This window comes from Salvelinus sp. IW2-2015, unplaced genomic scaffold (genome assembly GCF_002910315.2).
Source record: "Salvelinus sp. IW2-2015 unplaced genomic scaffold, ASM291031v2 Un_scaffold467, whole genome shotgun sequence".
Lineage (NCBI taxonomy): Eukaryota > Metazoa > Chordata > Actinopteri > Salmoniformes > Salmonidae > Salvelinus > Salvelinus sp. IW2-2015.
Window position 1 is genome coordinate 814568 of NW_019942558.1, and position 23648 is coordinate 838215.

The 23648-nt window shown below is 40.2% G+C and overlaps 1 protein-coding gene and 1 pseudogene across 2 annotated transcripts in view; both read right to left on the bottom strand.

The window, feature by feature from the left end:
- Window positions 1–428: 428 nt before the first annotated feature.
- The window catches only part of LOC112068380 (zinc finger protein OZF-like), an 82206-nt gene continuing 58986 nt past the window's right edge, over window positions 429–23648 (bottom strand). Inside the window, exons 2-3 of one of the 2 annotated variants that reach the window (XM_024135520.2) lie at window positions 5985–6147; window positions 429–2958 (exon numbers count right to left, since the gene is read on the bottom strand). In XM_024135520.2, coding sequence (XP_023991288.2) covers window positions 2150–2958; window positions 5985–6147 — 972 coding nt within the window. In that variant the 3' untranslated portion in view covers window positions 429–2149. The remainder of the gene's footprint in view (window positions 2959–5984; window positions 6148–23648) is intronic. The other variant, XM_070438121.1, reaches the window with a different exon arrangement.
- LOC112068381 (zinc finger protein 180-like) overlaps window positions 10021–23648 on the bottom strand; it is a 30098-nt pseudogene continuing 16470 nt past the window's right edge.

A 23648-nucleotide genomic window follows, 5' to 3' on the forward strand; every position in this document is an offset into this window, starting at 1 on the left:
CAGTGGGAGATATACTGTTTTTCATACTAAGATGGACCAAGATATGTGTTGCTTTTGCACATATTTGTAAATAGGTTTAGCAAGAGTCTGTTGATTGGTCAGTCACTGGGTTAATTTGTTTTGCAATATGATCAAAACAAGCTTTATTTATACAGCACATTTCAGACATGGATGCAATGCAAAGACTTTGAAAATAAACAATTATTTACCAATCAAACACAGAAGATTAACAACTGAAAGACTAATGAGCATTCTAAGGAAATGCCATTGATTAAAATATTAATTGGATGCAATATCCAACACAAAATATAAGCTTGTTTTACTACATTGTTGTTACATTCCCCATCAAGAAAAACAGAAATGTCCCTTAAATAGAAAAGGGAACTAACAAAGAGTCACTGACAACAACCACAACTAAACAGGTGGGGTTTTAGGAGGGGCTCTGAAAGACACTATGGGGGTGTCCACTGAAAGTTGACTAGTAACAACAACTGGGACCTAAAAGACACCCACCATGAGACCCACTAAATCTGCCCAAGAAGAGGCAAACAAAAAAAAACACACCAAACTTAAAGACAGGAAGCAAACCAAAAAGGTGGAGCAACTAAAGGTGTTGACTCTCCACATCTATCAAGACAACTGGCGCACTGGGCCAGACACTCTTAAATAGAACATGGACCAGCTCAGGTGAAACACCTTCCCACTAACGAGATGGACAAGCCAGCACAGGTGTAACACATACTGACTAACGAGGTGACACCAATCAGTGCGCCCTACTGGTAACGAGCTATACGTGCTAAAGTCCATCCTCAAACATAAATGGAAAAACCACCTTCCACCTTAAGACAACAAATATATCCTATATTTTTGTTGGACAAGTTTGTTTACCACCAACACGTATATTGAACTTCAGGCCTTGTCTTCTTTTCAATTACATTTTGCTAGGTGGGATAGCCCCAATGTCAAAACAGTTTTAACTTCTCCAAATCAATATGCAGAAACAGTTTGTGATATATAGAAAACCTAAATATAAAATGTGCTATCTACACAAACATCTGCCACAATGATCATAGAAGGTGTATTTCCTACTGATTCATAAACAGTGAGCTCTTGTCATTGAAGCACCTTCTTAAATCTCCACCTACCCCTTTAATAGTAAATTGCCTTCCAGTTCCACCCTAGATCTAAAAGCGTGAAGCTGGGAAGAGAAGGAATCAGGAAATAGGCTCTTCATTTCAATTAATGTTCCCTCTGTCGCTCTGACCCCTGGTCCAGGACACAAAGCAGAGAGGGACTGACAGGGAAGGAGAGGAAGGGCACGGGACAGTGGCCTGTGAATACTGAGGTCTTGTGGAGGGGTCACTCTCTCACCTAAGGGCTTGAACTGACATGGGAGCAAGGGACCTCCAAGAATCAAAGCAGAGGGGGGAGAGAGGAGGAAGAGAGACAAGAGAGATAGAGAGATAGAGAGTGGAGGTTAGGACAAGTGTCTTCAGGTCTATTAAGGTCCTAGTACTACCTTGCCTGGTTCCGGGCCACTTGCCTTCGTTCTTTTCTTTCTCTCTGCCTGTGGAACGCTTTCAACACATTGTAAGAGTCCGTGTCCTGACAAATTGAGGCTGTTCTGAGGGCTAAAGGAGGTGCAACTCAATATTAAGGTGTTCCTAATATTTTGTCCACAATGATCATAGAAGTTCCTTATAAACTGCACAAGCACCAGAAACGCTGTTTTGACAAGTAGCAATAACTCACTGATATCGATTAGGGGGGGGGGGGAAATCAGGTTGCACGTGCTGTTGAAACTAACACAACTAAAAAAACACATGGAAATGGGAGATATCTTTTACCTCACTGGTTAGAGAACCTGAAGAAGACAGATACATTTTGAAGGGTTACATTTTGAATCAAGTGGGCCACCAACGTGGTAAGTGTTACACAACTCTTTTTTTGTTAGTCACTTTTTGTTAAATCACATAAATAGTACCCATCCATTTCAGAGCCTGGATTTTTCCCCTGATGAGGAGATATAGATATATAAATATATCAAATAAACAGGGGACAAACGTTTAGGGTTCTACATTGTGACATCATTAAAATACTCCTACTACAATGTTAAAACATTCTACATTGTGACATTAATTCATTGATATCATGAAACGACTCCATGTATTTTCTGATGTTTGATCAGAAATCTTTTATCAGAGAATCTCTTGTCACATTGATCACAGCTATGAGGTTTCTCTCCAGTGTGTGTTCTCAGATGTACTATCAGGCTGTTTGGCTGAGTAAAACTCTTCCCACATTGATCACAGCTATAAGGTTTCTCTCCTGTGTGTGTTCTCTGGTGTGTCTTCAGACAGCCAGATGTAACAAAACTCTTCCCACATTGAGTACAGCTATATGGCTTCTCTCCTGTGTGTGTTCTCTGGTGCACTATCAGGCTGCTTGACTGAGTGAAACTCTTCCCACACTGATTACAGCTATACAATTTCTCTCCTGTGTGTGTTCTCTGGTGCACTATCAGGCTGCTTGACTGAATAAAACTCTTCCCACATTGATTACAGCTATATGGTTTCTCTCCTGTGTGTATTCTCTGGTGTGATTTCAGGTTGCTTGGCTGAGTAAAACTTTTCCCACATTGATCACAGCCATAAGGTTTCTCTCCAGTGTGAATTCTCTGATGTATTTTAAGGTCCACTGAAGAGGTGAATCTCTTCCCACAGTCAGAGCAGCAGTGAGGTTTCTCTCCCGTGTGTATTCTCAGGTGTACTTTCAGTGAATTTGATCTTAAGTAACTCTTCCCACACTCAAAACAGTGGTGAGATTTCTTTCCTGTGTGTTCTCGCTGGTGTTTCTTGATGTGTTCTGATCTGGAGAGACTTTTCTCTGCCTCGTCATCGTCAGCATCATGATGTTGTTGAGGCTCCCCAGAGGACCCACAATAGTCACGTCTCTCTCCTGTGTGAACGATAAAGTCAGACAGATGGTTAAAGGCCCACAACAGCAGAAATCCACTGTTTATTTGAGGTAAAAGGAGATGCCCAGAGCAAACCCATGAAGTTGTACAACAATTGATGTCTGTTAAATTTGACATTTGTCTTAAGACAGTCAAGTGAGCAACAACAGTCATATTTTGTCTTCACATTATTAGTAACATTGATAATTGTAGGCTAGAATTACGTTATTACAGTTACTGAACCCCTAAGCAGTGTGCCAGACGACTTTTGGTCTCCAATACAGGCCACTTTCTGTGTTAGCTACAAGTGTGGCACGAGGGCGATGCACATGCAATCTGGTTGTAGAAACTCCTCCATGCTAATGAGGAAACCATTAGTTATGGATGTAGTATATCTGGTAATGAGGAAACCACTAGTTATGGATGTAGTATATCTGGTAATGAGGAACCCACTAGTTATGGATGTAGTATATCTGGTAATGAGGAAACCCCTAGTTATGGATGTAGTATATCTGCTAATGAGGAAACCACTAGTTATGGATGTAGTATATCTGCATGGAGCAAAAATGGTGAGCGAAGATTTTAGTTTTCCACAATGTATTCTGAATATTACAGCACTATCAGCGCAAGATCAGGAGTGCTACTCAAGGAAACTCACATTAAGCTCTGTGTCTATTCACTAGTTCACCACCGTGGGGGAAAACTCAGGGGTTCTCATAGGCTGACAGAAAAAATAGTCTCCATTTCCAGGTTGCTTATGAGCGCATTTCACACTACTTTTGGATTATAATTTTAAGGCTCATTTGAATGTCCTGATTAATATGTTTGTGTTATTGTCGCAAATCAACTGCTTTATACTTAAAAACATCCAGTAAAATGCTCTTTGGCTAGTTTTCCATCAGCCTGACAATGAGGGTTTTCTACACTGTTTGCCAAATTGGCCCATAACTTCACCTAACAATAACATAGACCTACTGTAGGACCCATAACTTCACCTAAAAAACATAGACCTAGGACTATAAATAATTTCATATTTCAGGTGAAACATGGAAACTAAAATGTCTTTGTCATGACATTTTATAACCAGATAATTTTGTGAATAATCTCACTCGGCTACTCTGTAATGTGATGTCATTCTAAATGTCCTGAATAAAGGAAAATAGCTCTGTGTGTTGTACAATAGCCTATCCATCAAGGAACAGTTCTCTACACATTATGAGCAAAGTATCTGTGTCCAAACAGACTAACGAGACCCTACTGTAAATCAAGCAGACAATAACACATTATAAACATCAATTTGTTAGGGATGTTGGATCCAACATGGAGCACAGCATAACTGTCTTTACCAGAGTAATGAATGAAGAAGCACTTTGGTTGTTGTTGCATGTCGTGATGTTTGTCATTTGACTGTCATTCAGAAAATGATTTCCTGGATCAGCTGATGATAGTTAAACATGTGACTGTTTATTTTACCGTTATTTTACCAGGTAAGTTGACTGAGAACACGTTCTCATTTGCAGCAACGACCTGGGGAATAGTTACAGGGGAGAGGAGGGGGATGAATGAGCCAATTGTAAACTGGGGATTATTAGGTGACCGTGATGGTTGAGGGCCAGATTGGGAATTTAGCCAGGACACCGGGGTTAACACCCCTACTCTTACGATAAGTGCCATGGGATCTTTAATGACCTCAGAGAGTCAGGACACCCGTTTAACGTCCCATCCGAAAGACGGCACCCTACACAGAGCAGTGTCCCCAATCACTGCCCTGGGGCATTGGGATCTTTGTTTAGACCAGAGGAAAGAGTGCCTCCTACTGGCCCTCCAACACCACTTCCAGCAGCACCTGGTCTCCCATCCAGGGACTGACCAGGACCAACCCTGCTTAGCTTCAGAAGCAAGCCAGCAGTGGTATGCAGGGTGGTATGCTGCTGGCCCAAAGTAACTAAATAGCTACAGTATTAAGAATGTCTAATTATTATAGAATCACGTTAATGACAGTATCCATTTGGGTGTTGTCTATAAAGTTAAGGGGACTCTCGGTTAGAACCTTTGGATTTAGCAAACTGAAATTATTTAGGATTTCTGTGCCCATGAAAACTGTTTTCCCTCCGTAATTTAAGGAGACACTAAATGTTACGTAGTTAGAGTGCATTTCAGAGATCTGAAAACAAAAAAACTGTCCGACAGCAAGATCCAGTATTTAAGTTGAAGTTCATCATATGACAAGCTTAACGTTATGACTATAACTACTGTTCCCTGAAGAAGGGAAACTAGGTACAACATACTATTAAATCCACGCCTTGCTGGAAGCGTGAGGCTCGGATTCATGCATAAAATTTTATACCGCCCTTCATCGACCCAGGAAGGGGCGGTGCCAAACAGGTGTTGTACCTATTGATGACTGGCTTCCTCGAGTAATTTGTGTGTAACCCTGGTTCGAGTCCTGGCTGTATCACAACCAGCCATGATTGGGAGTGTTTTAAATAAATAGTGTTTTAAGATAAACCATTTTTACTAATCCGCCAAGACACCAAATTTGAGAAGGGTTTTAAACAAAGATTTCAAACCAATTCATGAATGTAATTTAATCTAGGTAAGATGTCTGAACTTCTTGACGAGGTCGTTAGGTTTTGGGTTAAGGTTGATACAATATCTTTCTCTAGGAATTTGAGAGTGGTTACATTTCTCCAACCCCAATCCCTCAGCTGTTTACCAAACCAAGTATCTGGGCAGCCATTTTGTTGCTGTTTAAATCCTAGGTTGTCCCTTTAAAAAAGCCACACAACAATTAACCAATCTGCAGTTGAAACAATAACAAAGCTGTCATTCCACCACTGTTTTGGTCATAAGATGATGATGGGGCTGGAGAAATGTGTGAGGCATGTGTTATATTCTTCAAGAATCAATGGTTAGAAATAAATCATTTAAAAGTCAAAATATGGATGTAGCAATTGCATATTTCCCCTTTCACACATCAGGTTAACAACTGTAGAGCTTGTGCCTCTCTTTTTAAGATGGTACTTACGAGTGTTAACCAGGGAACGTTCATCGTTAGAACCATTGGATGCCTTAAGATGCCCTTGGGAAACCGGGCCCAGATATCCAGTTTCCTCCTCTTCTTCCTTCTTCGATGCGACAGTCATCTCCCCCTCCTCCTCTTTCAATCCAAAAACGGCATCCTCCTCCTCCTTCACTCTGAACGCCTCTTCCTCTTCTTTTACAGTAACATCCTCCTTCTTCACTCTGAACGCCTCGTCCTCTTCTTTCACTGCATCCTCCTCTTCCTCCTCTTCTTTTACTGTAACCACCTCTTCCTCTTTCACTCTGAACGCATCTCCCTCTTCTTTAACTGAAACGTCTTTCTCTTCTTCTTTCACGGTAACAGTCTCACCCTCTACTTGTTTTTGTATTGAAACAGCCTCCTCCTCCTCTTTCACCAGAGCTTCTTTCTCCGTCCAGCAGACCTCTTCTTTAGCAGGAGGAGAGTAGGTTAGTGAGCTCATGGTCGGGAATGTTAGCTAGCTAGGCTAATGCTAACTTAACCAGCCCGCTAGCTGACTAATAACAACACCACCGTAAATATGAAATTACATCGGATAACTAACTAGGCGATAGAAGTGGGTTTAAAACACAGTGGCTTACACGAAGGCGTCTAAAGAGCTTTATTGGTTCTGCTATTTTGTCTAGCAAGCTACCGAGGTGGCTGACTAACTGTTGATGCTGTTGAAAGAAGCGTTCCGTCCACTAGATTATACGTCACACTAACAGCATTGCCTTAAAGTCCCATACCGCCATCTGCTGACTGGAGTGGGTAACGCAGTTGAGTAAAATGTATATTTAAATTTTCAGACAAAAAGTTATTGGATAGGAAGCATGAGTTTTTACTCACCGGTGTAAAAACACAGTGTGGTTAAAGACTTAGTAACTGAGTTGTAGTCACGATCTGGTTCCCTATAAGGACAAACAGTTATGTTTTAATGTTATTACATATTTATTATATAACATAATATACACTATTGGTCAAAAGTTTTAGAACACCTACTCATTCAAGGGTTTTTCTTTATTTTTACTATTTTCTACATTGTAGAAAAATAGTGAAGACATCAAAACAATGAAATAACACATATGGAATCATGTAGTAACCAAAAAAGTGTTAAACAAATCGAAATATATTTTATATTTGAGATTCTTCAAATAGCCACGCTTTGCGTTATTGACAGCTTTACACACTCTTGGCATTCTCTTAACCAGCTTCACCTGGAATGCTTTTCCAACAGTCTTGAAGGAGTTCCCACATATGCTGAGCACTTGTTGGCTGCTTTTCCTTCACTCTGCGGTCCGATTCAGGGAGCCGTCAGTTGGACTCATTTCATTTCTCAATGTGTCCACCTAACCCGTCAAATAGTAATTCAAATCATTTGCATTGTCAGGTGGTTTTGGTAATGAATGTTATAATGGGTAGGAATTCAAACATGTCTGCCACTTGTGTTGAATCAAAGTTGTCCATAGATGTTTTCCATCAGCCTTGATTTAGTGATGATAATATCCTTTCTTTTTACCTTGGTCACTAAATGTATTCATTTACAATAACTGGTCTAGCTTGGTCACTAGATGTATTCATCTACAATAACTGGTCTAGCTTGGTCACTAGATGTATTCATTTACAGTAAACTGGCTAGCTTGGTCACTAGTGTATCATTTACAATAACTGGTCTAGCTTGGTCACTAGATGTATTAATTTACAATAACTGGTCTAGCTTGGTCACTAGATATGAATCTACAATAAACTGGTCTAGCTTGGTCACTAGATTTATTAATTACAATAACTTTGCTCATCAGACAGATCTGTCCCCTACCTTTTGGTATCATTACGTTGAACCGTTACATTTCTCAGCTCATCAATCCCGGGCATCGTTTGACCTCAGTCTGTTTCTTAATGGGGCCTTGCTTATCAACAATACTCATAAATCATTTCATAAACACACTCAGTGCCATTACAGGATCATCCTCACTACACACTTCCAGCCATCGCACATTCTAACCTCATTCACAAATGAGTTCTGACTGAACCTCTTGTAGGGCCTTGGGTCAGTTACTTTAGGATCAGTCTTTGGTATATGAGTCCTGACTGAACCTCTTGTAGGGCCTTGGGTAGGTTACTTTAGGATCAGTCTTTGGCATGAGCCCTGGCTAAACCTCTTGTAGGCCTTGGGTCAGTTACTTTAGGATCAGTCTTTGGTATATGAGTCCTGACTGAACCTCTTGTAGGCCTTGGGTAGGTTACTTTAGGATCAGTCTTTGGCATGAGTCCTGGCTAACTCTTGTAGGGCCTTGGGTAGGTTACTTTAGGATCAGCCTTTGGCATGAGCCCTGGCTAAACTCTTGTAGGGCCTTGGGTCAGTTACTTTAGGATCAGTCTTCGGTATATGAGTCCTGACTGAACCTCTTGTAGGGCCTGTAGTAACTTTGGGAATCAGTCTTTGGCATGAGTCCTGGCTAAACCTCTTGTAGGGCCTTGGGTAGGTTACTTTAGGATCAGCCTTTGGTATGTTTTTTTTTTCTCTTGAGTGTCACCAAGTTATGATCACCACTGCTACAGCTTTAGAATAATGTTCAGCCATGTTGATAAAAATATGATCAATACAGGTTGATGATATGGTATCAGACTTAGTGAACATTCTGGTTGGTAGTGTCACCTTGGGTTATGTTACAACCATTGGCCACAGAAATAATATTTTTCCTCTGTGAACAGTTGGTGGTGGTAAACCAGTCAATATTCAAATCACCTCCAAAATAAATTTCCCTGCTTTCATCAGATACTTTATCCAACATTTGACCAATTCCAAATGTCTCCCCCATCACACTTCCCTGTAACATGGTGAACTGCAACAACTAGTCTGCATTCCAAACTCCTCCATCACACTTCCTTGTAACATGGTGGAGAGGTCCGTGGCGTAGGGAAGTATGAAGGATCCCGGATAGCACAGACCATAGTGGAGACTATTTTACTTTCAGTTTCGTCCACCAACTTCAAACAGTGGTAAAAACAACTTTTTTTAATTGAAAATATATTTCACAGCGATTTAGATGGTACAATGATTCCCTACACTATTCAGTACTTGTTTTCTCACATAAACTGAAATTGATTGAAGAAAGTAGATTTCTACTTTGGCTGCTTGCCCCAGTCGGCCATTGTTGGTTGAGAAGGAGATGACCCCGGCTTTTAGTGACACCGATGGCAGAGAGGGAGGGTTTTCCCATCTTGACAACAGAAGTCAGTCTGGCTTTTGCTGTCAAACAGAAAGAGATTAAAAACATGTAATTAAATTATAATTGTAGCTCCTTTAATTTAGACCCAAAATGTATTTGCTATAATGTGTGCCATTCAAAGGGACAGGCAACTATTTGAGACTCAGACTTTAATTGAAGTTTTATGGAATGTTAACTTTGATTGTCTTCAATGAAAATTATAGACCTTTCAAACATGCAACGTTGTATGGAACATTATTGTCAAGTGACTTGATGTCTACGGTGCCAAAGATATTGATAGTTGGAAGTGTTGAGACTGTCGAGTGTGTTGATATAACGATAATAATGTCAAAATCCCACTTTTAACAACCATCAGAATTGGTTAAAAAAAAAATGGTTATCCCCAAGTGGTGCAGCGGTCTAAGGTACTAGATCACAGTGCTAGAGGCATCACTACAGACCCGGATTTGATCCCGGGCTGTACCACAACCTGCTGTGATCGGGAGTCCATAGGGCGGCACACAATTAGCCAAGCGTTGTCCGGGTTAGGTTTGGCCGGGGGGGCAAACCCACCCTGCAGGCTGACCTCGGCCGTCAGGTGTGGCGCCTGCAGGCTGACCTCGGCCGTCAGGTGAACGGTGTTTCCTCCGACACATTGGTGCAGCTGGCTTCCGGGTTAAGCGGGCAGGTGTTAAGAAGCGCGGTTTAGAGGGTCTTGTTCCAGAGGATGCATGACTCGACCTTTGCCTCCTGAGCCCGTTGGGGAGTTGCAGCGATGAGACAAGATCAAAATTGGGGAGAAAAAACGGAGGTAAAATGATAAAATGTTTTATAAAAAAATAAGAACAAAAAAAGGTTGCATCCCAACGTGGAAATAAACAGCAGGCAAAGTGACCATGTCAGAACAAAATGAACTCAAATGTTTACCATTGGAACACTTGATGTAATTATATCAAACGTTTTACCATTGGAACACCTAATGTATCCTGCATTCACATTCACCATGGTTGTCTCCAGCATGCTAAAGCGTTCGCAGCTGGCGATCCCTCATCGTGATTGGTTATTCCCCACAATTTGCAACAACGTCACCGAGCACCATCACTATCTTTCCTTCGTTGATCTCCTGCATGTTTACATATCTGGCATTACTCATCTCATATGTATATACTGTATTCTATCCTATTCTACTGTATCTTAGTCTATGCATTACTCATCTCATATATATATACTGTATTCTATTCCATTCTACTGCATCTTAGTCTATGCTACTCTGACATCGCTCATCTAAATATTTATATATTCTTAATTCCATTCCTTTAGATTGTGTGTATTGTTAGATATTACTGGACTGTTGGAGCTAGAAACACAAGCATTTCGCTACACCCACAATAACATCTGCTAAACATGTGTATGTGACAGATAAAATGTGATTTGATGTATATACAGTTGAAGTCGGAAGTTTACATACACCTCAGCCAAATACATTTAACCTCAGTTTCACAATTCCTGACATTTAATCCGAGTAAAAATTCCCTGTTTTAGGTCAGTTAGGATCACCACTTTATTTTAAGAATGTGAAATGTCAGAATAATAGTGGAGAATGATTTCATTCAGCTTTTATTTCTTTCATCACATTCCCAGTGGGTCAGAAGTTTACATAAACTCACTTAGTATTTGGTAGCATTGCCTTTAAATTGTTTATCTTGGGTCAAACGTTTCGGGTAGCCTTCCACAAGCTTCCCACAATAAGTTGGGTGAATTTTGGCATTCTCCTGACAGAGCTGGTGTAACTGAGTCAGATTTGTAGGCCTCCTTGCTCGCACAAGCTTTTTCAGTTCTGCCCACAAATTTTCTATAGGATTGAGGTCAGGGCTTTTATGTGCCATGGACTCCAATACCTTGACTTTGTTGTCCTTAAGCATTTTGCCACAACTTTGGAAGTATGCTTGGGTCATTGTCCATATGGAAGACCCATTTGTGACCAAGCTTTAACTTCCTGACTGATATCTTGAGATGTTGCTTCAATATATCCACATCATTTTCCTACCTCTGATGCCATCTATTTTGTGAAGTGCACCAGTCCCTCCTGCAGCAAAGCACACCGACAACATGATGCTGCCACCACCGTGCTTCACGGTTGGGATGGTGTTCTTCAGCTTGCAAGCCTCCCCTTTTTCCTCCAAACATAATGATGGTCATTATGGCCAAAACGTTCTGTTTTTGTTTCATCAGACAGAGGACATTTCTCCAAAAGGTACAATCTTTGTCCCCATGTGCAGTTGCAAACGTAGTCTGGCTTTTTTATGGCGGTTTTTGAGCAGTGGCTTTTCCTTGCTGAGCGGCCTTTAAGGTTATGTCATATAGGACTCGTTTTACTGTGGATATAGATACTTTTGTACCCGTTTCCCCAGCATCTTCACCAAGGTCCTTTGCTGTTGTTCTGGGATTGATTTGCACTTTCGCACCAAAGTACGTTCATCTCTAGGAGACAGAACGCATCTCCTTCCTGAATGGTATGATGGCTGCGTGGTCCGTGGTTTATATACTTGCGTACTATTCTTTGTACAGATGAACATGGTACATTCAGGCGTTTGGAAATTGCTCTCAAGGATGAACCAGACTTGTGGAGGTCTACAATATTATTTCTGAGGTTCTTGGCTTTCTTTTGATTTTCCCATGATGTCAAGCAAAGAGCACTTGTTTGAAGGTAGGCCTTGAAATACATCCACAGGTACACCTCCAACTGACTCAATGATGTCAATTAGCCTATCAGAAGCTTCTAAGACATGACATAATTATTCTGGAATTTTCCAAGCTGTTTAAAGGCACAACAAACTTAGTGTATGTAAACTTCTGACCCACTGGAATTGTGATACAGTGATATAAGTTAAATAATCTGCCTGTAAACAATTTTTGGAAAAATTACCTGTATCAGCAACAAAGTAGATGTCCTAACCGAACTTACCAAACTATAGTTTCTTAAAAATAAATTCATGGAGTGGTTGAAAAACAAGTTTTATGATCCAACCTAAGTGTATGTAAACTTCCGACTTCAACTGTAGGTCTGGTGTTGGAGGTCATTCCACACTCTGTGTTTCTACTACCCAGGTCTGGTGTTGGAGATCATTCTACACTCTGTGTTCTACTACCCAGGTCTGGTGTTGGAGATCATTCTCACTCTGTGTTCTACTACCAGGTCTGTGGTTGGAAATCATTCTACACTCTGTGTTCTACTACCATGTCTGGTGTTAGAGATCATTCACACTCTTTTCTACTACAGTCTGGTGTTGGAGGTTTTTCTACACTCTGGATTCCTGCATGTATTTTCTGATGTTTAATCAGACCACTTGAATGAGAGTATCTTTTGCACATTGATCACAGCTATATGGCTGCTCTCCTGTGTGTGTTCTCTGGTGTGAATACCAGGTTGCTTGGACTGAGTAAAACTCTTCACACTGATCACAGCTATAAGGTTCTCTCCTGTGTGTGTTCTCTGGTGTGATATCAGCGTTGCTTAACTGAGTAAAACTCTTGCCCACAGAGATCACAGCTATAAGGCTTCTTCTCCTGTGTGTGTTCTCCTGGTGTGTTTTCAGATTACTTGAATGAGTAAAAACTCTTGCACACTGATCACAGTTATACGTCTTCTCTCCTGTGTGTGTTTTCTGGTGTGATACCAGGTTGCTTGACTGAGTAAAACTCTTCCACACTGATCACAGCTATATGGCTGCTCTCCTGGTGTGTTCTCTGGTGTGATACCAGGTGGCTTGAATTAGCAAAACTCTTGCCACATTGATCACAGCAATATGACTGCTCTCTGTGGTGGTTCTCTGGTGTGATACCAGGTTGCATGACTGAGTAAAACTCTTGCCACACTGATCACAGCTATAAGGAGTTTCTCTCCTGTGTGTGTTCTCTGGTGTTTTTTAGATTACTTGAATGATAAAACTATTCCCACATTGATTACAGTTATAAGTTTTCTCTCCTGTGTGTGTTCTCTGGTGTCCTTTAAGCTGTCCTATCCGAGAAAGCTTTCCCACACTGATCACAGCTATATGGCTGCTCTCCTGTGTGTGTTCTCTGGTTGTGATAGCGCTTGCTTGACTGAGAATAACTTTTGCCACATTGATCACATCTATATGGCTGCTCTCTGTGTGTGTTCTCTGATGTGAAAGCAGTTTCTTGAATTAGTAAAACTCTTGCCACACTGATCACAGCTATAAGGCTGCTCTCCTGTGTGTGTTTCTGGTGTGTTACCATGGTTTGAGTTGACCGAGTAAAACCCTTGCCACACTGATCAAGCTATAAGCTTCTCTCCTGTTGTGTTTCTTGTGTGTACCACTTTCTTTGAATTAGTAAAACCCTTGCCACACTGATCACAGCTATAAGGCTGTGTTCCTGTGTGTGTTCTCTGGTGTGATACAGGTTGGTTGACCGAGTAAAACCCTTGCCACACTGATCAAACAGCTAATATGGCTGCTCTCCTGTGTGTGTTTCTCTGGTGGTGATACCAGGCTACTTGACTGAGCAAAACTCTTGCCACACTGATCAAGCTATAAGGTTTCTCTCCTGTGTTATTCTCTGGTGTGATAGCAGATTGCTTAACTGAGTAAAACTCTTGCCACACTGATCACAGCTGTAAGGCTTCTCTCTGTGTGTGTGTTCTCTGGTGTGTTTTCAGATTAATTGACTGAGTGAAACTCTTCCCACATTCATTACACGCTATAAGGCTTTCTTCCTGTGTGTACTCGCTGGTGAATTTTAAGTTTTGATGAATATGTGCAATGTTTCCCACATCAGCGCAGCAGTTAGATTTCTTCCTGTGGGTCTCTGCTGGTGTTTCTTGAGGTGTTCTGATCTGGAGAGACTTCTCTCTGCTTCGTCAGCATCATGATGTTGTGAGGCTCCCAGGGATCCACGATAGTCCCGTCTCTCTCCTGTGTGAATGACAAAGTCAGACAGATGGTTAAAGGCCACAACAGCAGAAATCCACTGTTTTTGAGGTAAAAGGTGATGCCCAGAGCGTACCAGAAGTTGTACAACAATTGACATCTGTCAAATTATTTGACAATTGTCTTAAGACAGTCAAGTGAGCAACAATAGTCATATTTTGTCTTGTTTTCATATTAGTAGTAACATCGATGATTGTAGGCTAGAAATAAGTTACAGTTGTTTGAACCTAAGCAGTGTGCCAGACGACTTTTGGTCTCCAATATAGACCCCCTTTCCGTGTTTTGTTAAAATTGCGGCACGAGGGCAATTTGGTTGTAGAAACTCCTCCATGCTAATGAGGAAACCTCCAGCTGCATACCCCCTCTAGCACCATGGTCAGCGCACGCTCAAATGTAGTATTTGCCATTATTGTTAGCCTGCCACACACACACTATACGATACATTTAGTTTATGTCAATTTCCACGAGCCGGGTTGTGACAGAGGACCAGGGCACAAATAATAATATAAATCAATAATTTTGCTCTTTATTTAACCATCTTACAAATAAAACCTTCTTTGTTCATTGAAAATGGTGAATAACTCACCACAGGTTAATGAGAAGAGTGTGCTTGACAGGATGCACATAACTCTGCAATGTTGGGTCGTATTGGAGAGTCTCAGTCTTAAATCATTTTCCACACACAGTCTGTGCCTGTATTTAGTTTCATGCTAGTGAGGGCCGAGAATCCACTCTCACATAAGTATGTAGTTGCAAAGGGCATCAGTGTCTTAACAGTGCGACTTGCCAAGGCAGGATACTCTGAGCGCAGCCCAATCCAGAAATCTGGCAGTTCTGATTAAATAACATTTTCACAGAACCTCTTGTTGCAATTTCGATGAGGTTCTCTTGTTAAGATATCGGTAAGTGGACTGGAGGCAGGGCATGAAAGGGATAACGAATCCAGTTGTTTGTGTCATCCGTTTCGGGAAAGTACCTACGTAATTGCGCACCCAAGTCAGGTGCTTCGCTATATCACATTTGACATTGTCCGTAAGCTTGAGTTCAATTGCCCACAAAAAATCATACAATGATGGAAAGACCTGTGTGTTGTCCCAGACAGAGAAGAGCTACTACTTCTTAATCATAGCCTCAATTTTGTCCCGCACATTGAATATAGTTGGAGAGTCCCTGTAATCCTAGATTCAGATCAATTGGGTGAGAAAAAACATCACCCAGATAGGCCAGTCGTGTGAGAAACTCGTCATCATGCAAGCGGTCAGACAAGTGAAAATGATGGTCAGTTAAGGAAACTTTAAGCTCGTCTCTCAAAAAAAAAAAAAAGTGTCAATACTTTGCCCCTTGATAAGCGCACTTCTGTATGTTGTAAAAGCGTTACATGGTGGCTGCCCATATCATTGCATAGTGCAGAAAATACACGAGAGTTCAGGGCCCTTGCTTTAACAAAGTTAACCATTTTCATTGTAGTGTCCAAAACGTTTTGCTGTCAGGCATTCCCTTGGCAGCAAGAGCCTGTCGGTGGATGCTGCAGTGTACCCAAGTGGCGTCGGGAGCAACTGCTTGCACGCACGTTACCACTCTACTATGTCTCCCTGCGCCATCAGTACAGATACCAACATGAGCAGCAGCTACATTTGGAATTCCCGCGAGAGAGTAACGGTTAATGTTAATGTGATTGGATGTTAATTATTTGACTAAGCTACCTGTATTTGACATTGTGTTGCTATTTCGCTGAACACTAGCTGGTTTCATTTTATTTTTGGCTGTGAAATGAGGCTACTCAGTTGAGAAAAAAACCTCACCCAAATTTAAATTGACTGTTTGAAAATGTGAAGAAAATGTATTGTTTGTAAAAAATGCTAAATGTGTATCACATTCTTTTTTGGCGAACTCCTGACGGCATATTCCAGTTTGGGAAAACCTGCCATATACCTACTGTAGGACCCATAACTTAACCCAACAACAACCTAAACCTACTGTAGGACCCATAACTTCACCTAGCAACAACATAGACCTACTGTAGGACCCATAACTTCACCTAACAACATAGACCTACTGTAGGACCCATAACTTAACCTAACAACAACATAGACCTACTGTAGGACCCATAACTTCACCCTAACAATAAAATAGACCTCTGACTGTAAATCATTTAATATTTCAGGTGAAACAAGGAAACTAAAATGTCTTTGTCATGACATTTCATAACCTGATCACCAGATAATTTTGTGAATAATCCCACTAGGCTACTCTGTAATGTGTTGTCATTCTWAATGTCCTGAATYAAGGAAAATAGCTCTGTGTGTTGTACAATAGCCTATCCATCAAGGAACAGTTCTCTACACATTATGAGCWAAGTATCTCTGTGTSCAAACAGARWAACGAGACCCGACTGTAAATCAAGCAYACAATAACACATTATAAACATCAAATTTGTTAGGGATGTTGGATCCAACGTGGAGCACGGCATAACTGTCTTTACCAGAGTAATGAATGAAGAAGCACTTTGGTTGTTGTTGCATGTCGTGATATTTGTCATTTCACTGTCATTCAGAAAATGATTTCCTGGATCACTTGATGATAGTTGAACATGTGACTGTAACTAACTAGCTACAGCATTAAGAATGTCTAATTATTATAGAACCACGTTAATGACAGTATCCATTTGGGTGTTGTCAATAAAGTTAAGGTGACTCTCGGTTAGAACCATTGAATAGTGCGAACTCTGAAATGATTTAGGATCTGTGCCCATGGAAACTGTTTTCCCAGCGTAATATAAGGAGACACTAAATGTTACGTAGGTAGAGTGCATTTCAGAGATCTGAATACAAAAAACTGTACAAACAGGACAATAACCTAAACCACAAGGCCAAATATACACTGGAGGAGCTTACCAAGATGACATTGAATGTTCCTGAGTGGCCTAGTTACAGTTTGGACTTAAATCGTCTTGAAAGTCTATGGCAAGACTTGAAAATGGCTTTCTAACAATGATCAACAACCAACTTGACAGAACAGGAAGGATTTAAAAAGAATAATGAATATTCACATGAAGATCCGTCACCTATTGGATGACATCACGACTTCACATCAAGCCAACTCCTTGAAMGCCTTACTATGACATCACTCACTCCTTCAAGTTTGCAGTTGTCTAACAAAACAAAAAATTTCTCAAAACATTTATTTGTTTCCCTTTAGTGTGTTTATACTTTACTCTTTTTATATATCACTTTCAAATGGAAAAGTTTTTTTTAAATCACTGGAGGACGTCATGAACAATTCCGACAGTACAAAAACATATTCATGTGTAGAACGCCCTTTTAAAAATCACACATTACTTCAAAAACTGCAGAGTTTGTGTACCTGTTTTATAAGATCGTACTCACTGTATTTACTGGTGTTAATCAGATCAATGTCCCTGTTTTGAGACAGTACTCACTGTATTTACTGGTGTTAATCAGATCAATGTCCCTGTTTTATAAGATAATACTCACTGTATTTTCTGGTGTTAATCAGATCTCCAGTCTTCTCTTCTTCGTCCTCCTCTAATGTGACAGTAATCTCCCCCTGTTCATCCTTCATTCCAAAAACGTCTTCATCTTCTTTCACAGTAACATCGTCCTCCACTCTGAAGGCGTCTTTCTCTGTAACGTCTTTCTCTTCTTCTTTCACGGTAACAGCCTCACCCTCTACTTGTTTTTGTATTGTAACATCCTCCTCTTTCACCAGAGCTTTTTCTCCGTCCAGCAGACGGCCTCTTCTTTAGCAGGAGGAGAGTAGCTTAGTGAACTCATGGTCGGGGATAATAGCTAGCTAGCATTAGCGACTAGACAAGTGCTAACTTAACCAGCCAGCTATTTGACTTACAACGTAAATATTACATTAAATGGGGTAGCTAGTTGTTTCCACATGTGTGTTTAAATCATAGTGGCAAATAAACCACGAAATTGTCTAAATAACTTGAATGCTCCGACTTTGTTGGCTAGAGAGCTACCGAGGTGGCTGCAGTTGTTGAAGAAGCCTTCCGTCCACTAGATTATACGTCACACTAGAAACATCGCCTGAAAGACACTTTTCGCCTTCTGCTGTCTGGAGTGAGTAAACGCAGTTGAAGAGGGAAAACTTTTTTTTTTCCTTCATTGAATTATAATATTATAAAGCAGTTTAGGGAAACGTTTTTTTCCTCTCCATTAAATATGAATATTATATCAACACGTACAAAGAGCAAAAAGTGTTGTTTTGATTAGTTCAGATTTTTGATGAGAATTTAAAACCAATTCTACATCTACTCCACATCTGTATTTCCGATTCAGTCAAATAACTAGATATCAAAATAAGCACCTAGTTATTGATACCCTTGATAAAGATTAGCAAAAATTACTGTATAAAATAAAATAAATAAACTTTACCCACTACCAGGATATTGTAGCCCAAAACCTGGTTACCTCTCTGCTAGGAGGGTAAAACTTGGCCATAAGTGGATCTTCCAGCAAGACACATCAACACCCACAAAGAAATGGTTAATTGGGCTCAAAATCACATTTTTCTATGGCCATCTCAGTCTTCGGATTTGAACTCCATTGAAAACCGAACAGGGAAGTCCATAAGCGCAGACAAAATAAATCAAGGACCTGGAGAGATTCTGTATGGAGGAATGGTCTAAGATCCCACCCAATGTGTTCTCTAATCTCATAAAACATTTCAGTGTCATTATCCTCCCAAGGAAAGGGTGCTGGAGTATTGAAAATAATTGGCAATAATAATAATATGGCAATAATTCAGACCCCCACCTTTTGAGAATTACATGTTAAACTATATCTCTTTCTCTGAGCAATTGTATTAGTATAAAATAATATAATTTCCCTTTTTTTGTTGGTGTAACAATACATCATGTAGATGTATATAATGAACATGTATATATACTCCTCCGACATGGTGTAACAATCCATCATGTAAATTTATATAATGAACAGACTAGGTCTATCCTGCTCCTACATGGTGTAACAATACATAATGTAGATGTATATAATGACAGACTAGGTTCTATCCTATTCCACTGTATCTTAGTCTATGCATTACTCATCTTATATGTATATACTGTATTCTATCCTATTCTACTGTATCTTAGTCTATGTATTACTCATCTCATATGTATATACTGTATTCTATCCTATTCTACTGTATCTGTCTATGCCGCTCTGACATTGTTCATCCATATATTTATATATTCTTATTCCATTACTTAGATTTGTGTGTATTAGGTATTTGTTGTGAAATTGTTAGATATTGCTGCACTGTTGGAGCTAGGAACACAAGCATTTAGTTTAGATATTACTGGCACCTGGTTGGAGCTAGGAACACAAGCATTTAGTTAGATATTACTGCACTGTTGGAGCTAGGAACACAAGCATTTAGTTAGATATTACTGCACTGTTGGAGCTAGGAACACAAGCATTTAGTTAGATATATGTCACGACTTCCGCTGAAGTTGGTGCCTCCTTGTTCGGGCGGCGTTCTGCGGTCGACATCACCGGTTTTCTAGCCACCACCATCTACGTTTCATTGTCCATTTGTTTTGTCTTTATTGTACACACCTGGTTTCCATTACATTATTATTTAGTCCTTATTTAACCGTCTGGTTCCCACATGGTTTCGTGCGTGTTTGTTCTGTGTTTAGCTGTCGCTACTATTTTGTGAGCTGGATTGTTTTCCCTGCGTGGAATTTATTTTGTTGTCGTCTTGACTAAAAGTCCGTTATTACTCGTCCTCTGTGTCCTGCGCCTGACTCCTTCCCACCTGCTGCATATCGACCCTTTACAGTTGGAGCTATGAACACAAGCATTTAGTCAGATATTACTGCACTTTTGGAGCTAGGAACACAAGCATTTAGGTACACCGGAATGACATATGTATGTGACAAATAACATTATTTATTATGAAGGTCATTTGTGTAAAATGTACTTTTACCCACTCATCTCTTTACATTGCTAATGCATATTCGGTGGCCTGACTGCATCAAGACTATGTCAAAGGCCCATCCTGGTAGATCTGAACCTATTGCAGCTTGGAGTGATCAGATGACAAAAGTCACATTTAGGTGCCAGGTGTAACTGAGGCCATAGATGCTCCATATCCATTACTTTGATTGTTTTATATAATATGAGTAATATGTGTTTCTGTGTTGCAGCGGCAGTCAAGAAAAACGGCAAGGCCACAGGACATGACATAAGCAGAGCAGTGGGAGACCACCCAGCACTTATTCAGCAGGCTTGAAAAGTGGGATTGATACTGTTTTTCATACTAAAAGTGACCAAGAGTCTGTTGATTGGTCAGTCATTGGGTTCATTTGTTGAACTCAAATCAAGCTTTATTTATACAGCACATTTCAGACATGGATGCAACACAATGGCTTCACAGGAAGAAAAAAAAGAAAAAAATATTTTGTACACAACAAACAGAAGACTAACAACTGAAAGATTAATGGGCACCCTAAGGAAATGCCAACATAAGAAAAACCCACACCAAAAGACAGGAAGTGGAGCAACTAAAGGTGTTGACTCTCCACATCTATCAAGACAACTGGAGCACCGGGCCAGACACTCTTAAAAAGAACCTGGACCAGCTCAGGTGAAACACCTTCCCACTAACTAGATGGACAAGCCAGCACAGGTGTAACACATTCTGACTAACGAGGTGACACCAATCAGTGCTCCCTACGTGCTAACGAGCTATACGTGCTAACGAGCTATAAGTGCTGAAGTCTAACCTCAAAACATAAATGAAAAACCAAAGCCTGTAACACCTTCCCCCTTAAGACAACAAATATATCCTATATTTATGACTCAATTTATTAGGATTGTTAATAACATTGATTATAGACCGATTTATTATACTGCGTCCATGTGTATAGGCTGAAAATACCTTGAAATTAAGTTGTTTTCTTTTCAACTTTCACCTTCAACTAAAACCAAACTTATATTGTACGTCGGGCATAGTCTTATTTTCAACTACATTTTGCTAGGTGGGATATCCCCAATGTCACAGTTTAAACGTGTCCAAATCAATAGTCCAAATGCAGAAACAGTTTGTGATAAATTGAAAACCTAAACATAAAATGTACAATATACACAAACATCTGCCACAATAATCATATTACTTGTATTTTTTAAAACAAGCATCTTATAAACTGCACAAGCACCAGAAACACTGTTGTTTTTTTTTGACAAGTAGCAATAAATCTGATATCAATTAGGGGGGAAATCAGGTTGTTCATGCTGTTGAAACTAACACAATTTAAAAAACACATGAAAATGGGAGATATCTTTTACCTCACTGGTTAGAGGACAACCTGCAGAATACAGTCAGCTACATTTTCGAGTGGTGCATTTAAATTTAGGGGTCGCTAAACAAAGAAACCAAACACTTATTTGTCTTCACTCATCAATATCATGTTGAAATCAATTGTGCGAGAGGAGGGAGATGAGGTTGCACGTCCTGTTAAAACTAACAGCTCAAAAACCACACGGAATCTGGGAATAATGTGTACATCACTGGTTAGAGGACAATTTGTAGAAAACAGCTAGCTACATTTTGAAGAGTTACATTTTTATTTCAGTGGGTCACCAACGTGGTAAGTGTAACACAGCTCTTTTCTTGTTAGTCAATTTTTGTTAAATCATATAAATAGTACTCTTTCAATTCAGAGCCTGGATTTTTCCCCTGAGGCTAATATCCATATCATGCTGAAATCAATTGATAAGGGGGCAAACGTTTAGGGTTCTACATTCTGACATCATTAAAATACTCCTACTACAATGTGTTAACATTCTAAATTGTGACATTAATTCATTGAAATCATGAAACAACTCCTTCATGTATATATTTTCTAATATTTGATCAGAGAGCTTTAATCAGATTATCTTTGGTCACAGCTAAAACGTTTATCTCATGTGTGTGTTCTCTGGTGTATAGTCAGATTGCTAGATGTCTTAAAACTCTTCCCACATTGATTACAGCTATAAGGTTTCTTTCCTGTGTGTGTTCTCTGGTGTAATGTCAGCAGACCAGATCCAACAAAACTCTTGCCACATTGATCACAGCTATAAGGTTTCTGTCCTGTATGTATTCTCTGGTGCACTGTCAGATTGCCAGATTGACCAAAACTCTTCCCACATTGACCACAACTACAATATTTCTCTCCTGTGTGTGTTCTCTGGTGTTGAGTCAGACTGCCAGATGTAGTAAAACTCTTCCCAAATTGAGTACAGGTAAAAGGTTTCTCTCCTGTGTGGATTCTCTAATGAATTGTAATGCCTGCTGAGGAGGTGAATCTCTTCCCAGTCAGAGCAGCAGTGAGATTTCTTCCCTGTGGATCTCTGCTGGTGTTTCTTGAGGTGTTCTGATGTGGAGAGACTCTTCTCTGCCTTGTCAGCATCATGAGGTTGTTGAGGCTCCCCAGAGGACCCATGGTAGTCAGTTCTCTCTCCTGTGTGAACAACAAAGTCAGACAGATGGTTAAAGGCCCACAACAGCGGAAATCCACTGTAAAAGGTGATGCCAACAGCGTAGCCATGATGCGGTACAACAATTGACGTCTGTAATGAATGTAAAAATTATTTGACAATTGGTTAAAATGAGCAAGAATAGTCATATTTTGTCTTGTTTTCACATTAGTAGTGACATCAATGATTGTAGGCTAGAAATAAGTTATTCATGTTGTTGAAACTCTAAGCAGTGTGCCAGACAACTTTTGGTCTCCAATATAGGCCCCTTTCTGTGCTTGCTAAAATTGCGGCACGAGGGCGATGCACATGCAATTTAGTTGTAGAAACTCCTCCCTGCTAATGAGGAAACCAATAGTTATGGATGTAGTTTAATCTGCCTGGAGCAAAAATGGTGAACAAAGATATTCGTTTTTCACAATGTATTCTGAATGTGATTGGGGGAAAACTCAGGGGAGTAACCTCCATTTACAGGTTGCTTATGAGTGCATTTCACACTACTTTGGATTATAATTGTAAGGCTCGTTTGAATGTCCTGCTTTATATAATGTTTGTGTCATCCTCGCAAATCAACTGCTTTATATTTAAAAAACACTTCAACCAGTAAAATGCTCTTTGGCTAGCTTTTCCATCAGCCTGACAATGAGGGTTTGTAAACTAAGTGTTTGCCAAACTGGCCCATAACTTCACCTAACAACATAGACCTACTGTAGGACCCATAACTTCACCTAACAACATAGACCTACTGTAGGACCCATAACTTCACCTAACAACAACATAGACCTACTGTTGGGCCCATAAATTCACCTAACAACATAGACCTACTGTAGGACCTATAACTTTGTTGGAGGCTATTTTGTAAATGACATCGCCGAAGTCAAGGATCGGTAGTGATGCTAGTCGGGTGGGTGGGTGCGGGCATCGATCGGTTGAAGAGCATGCATTTAGTTTTACTTGCATTTAAGAGCAGTTGGAGGCCACAGAAGG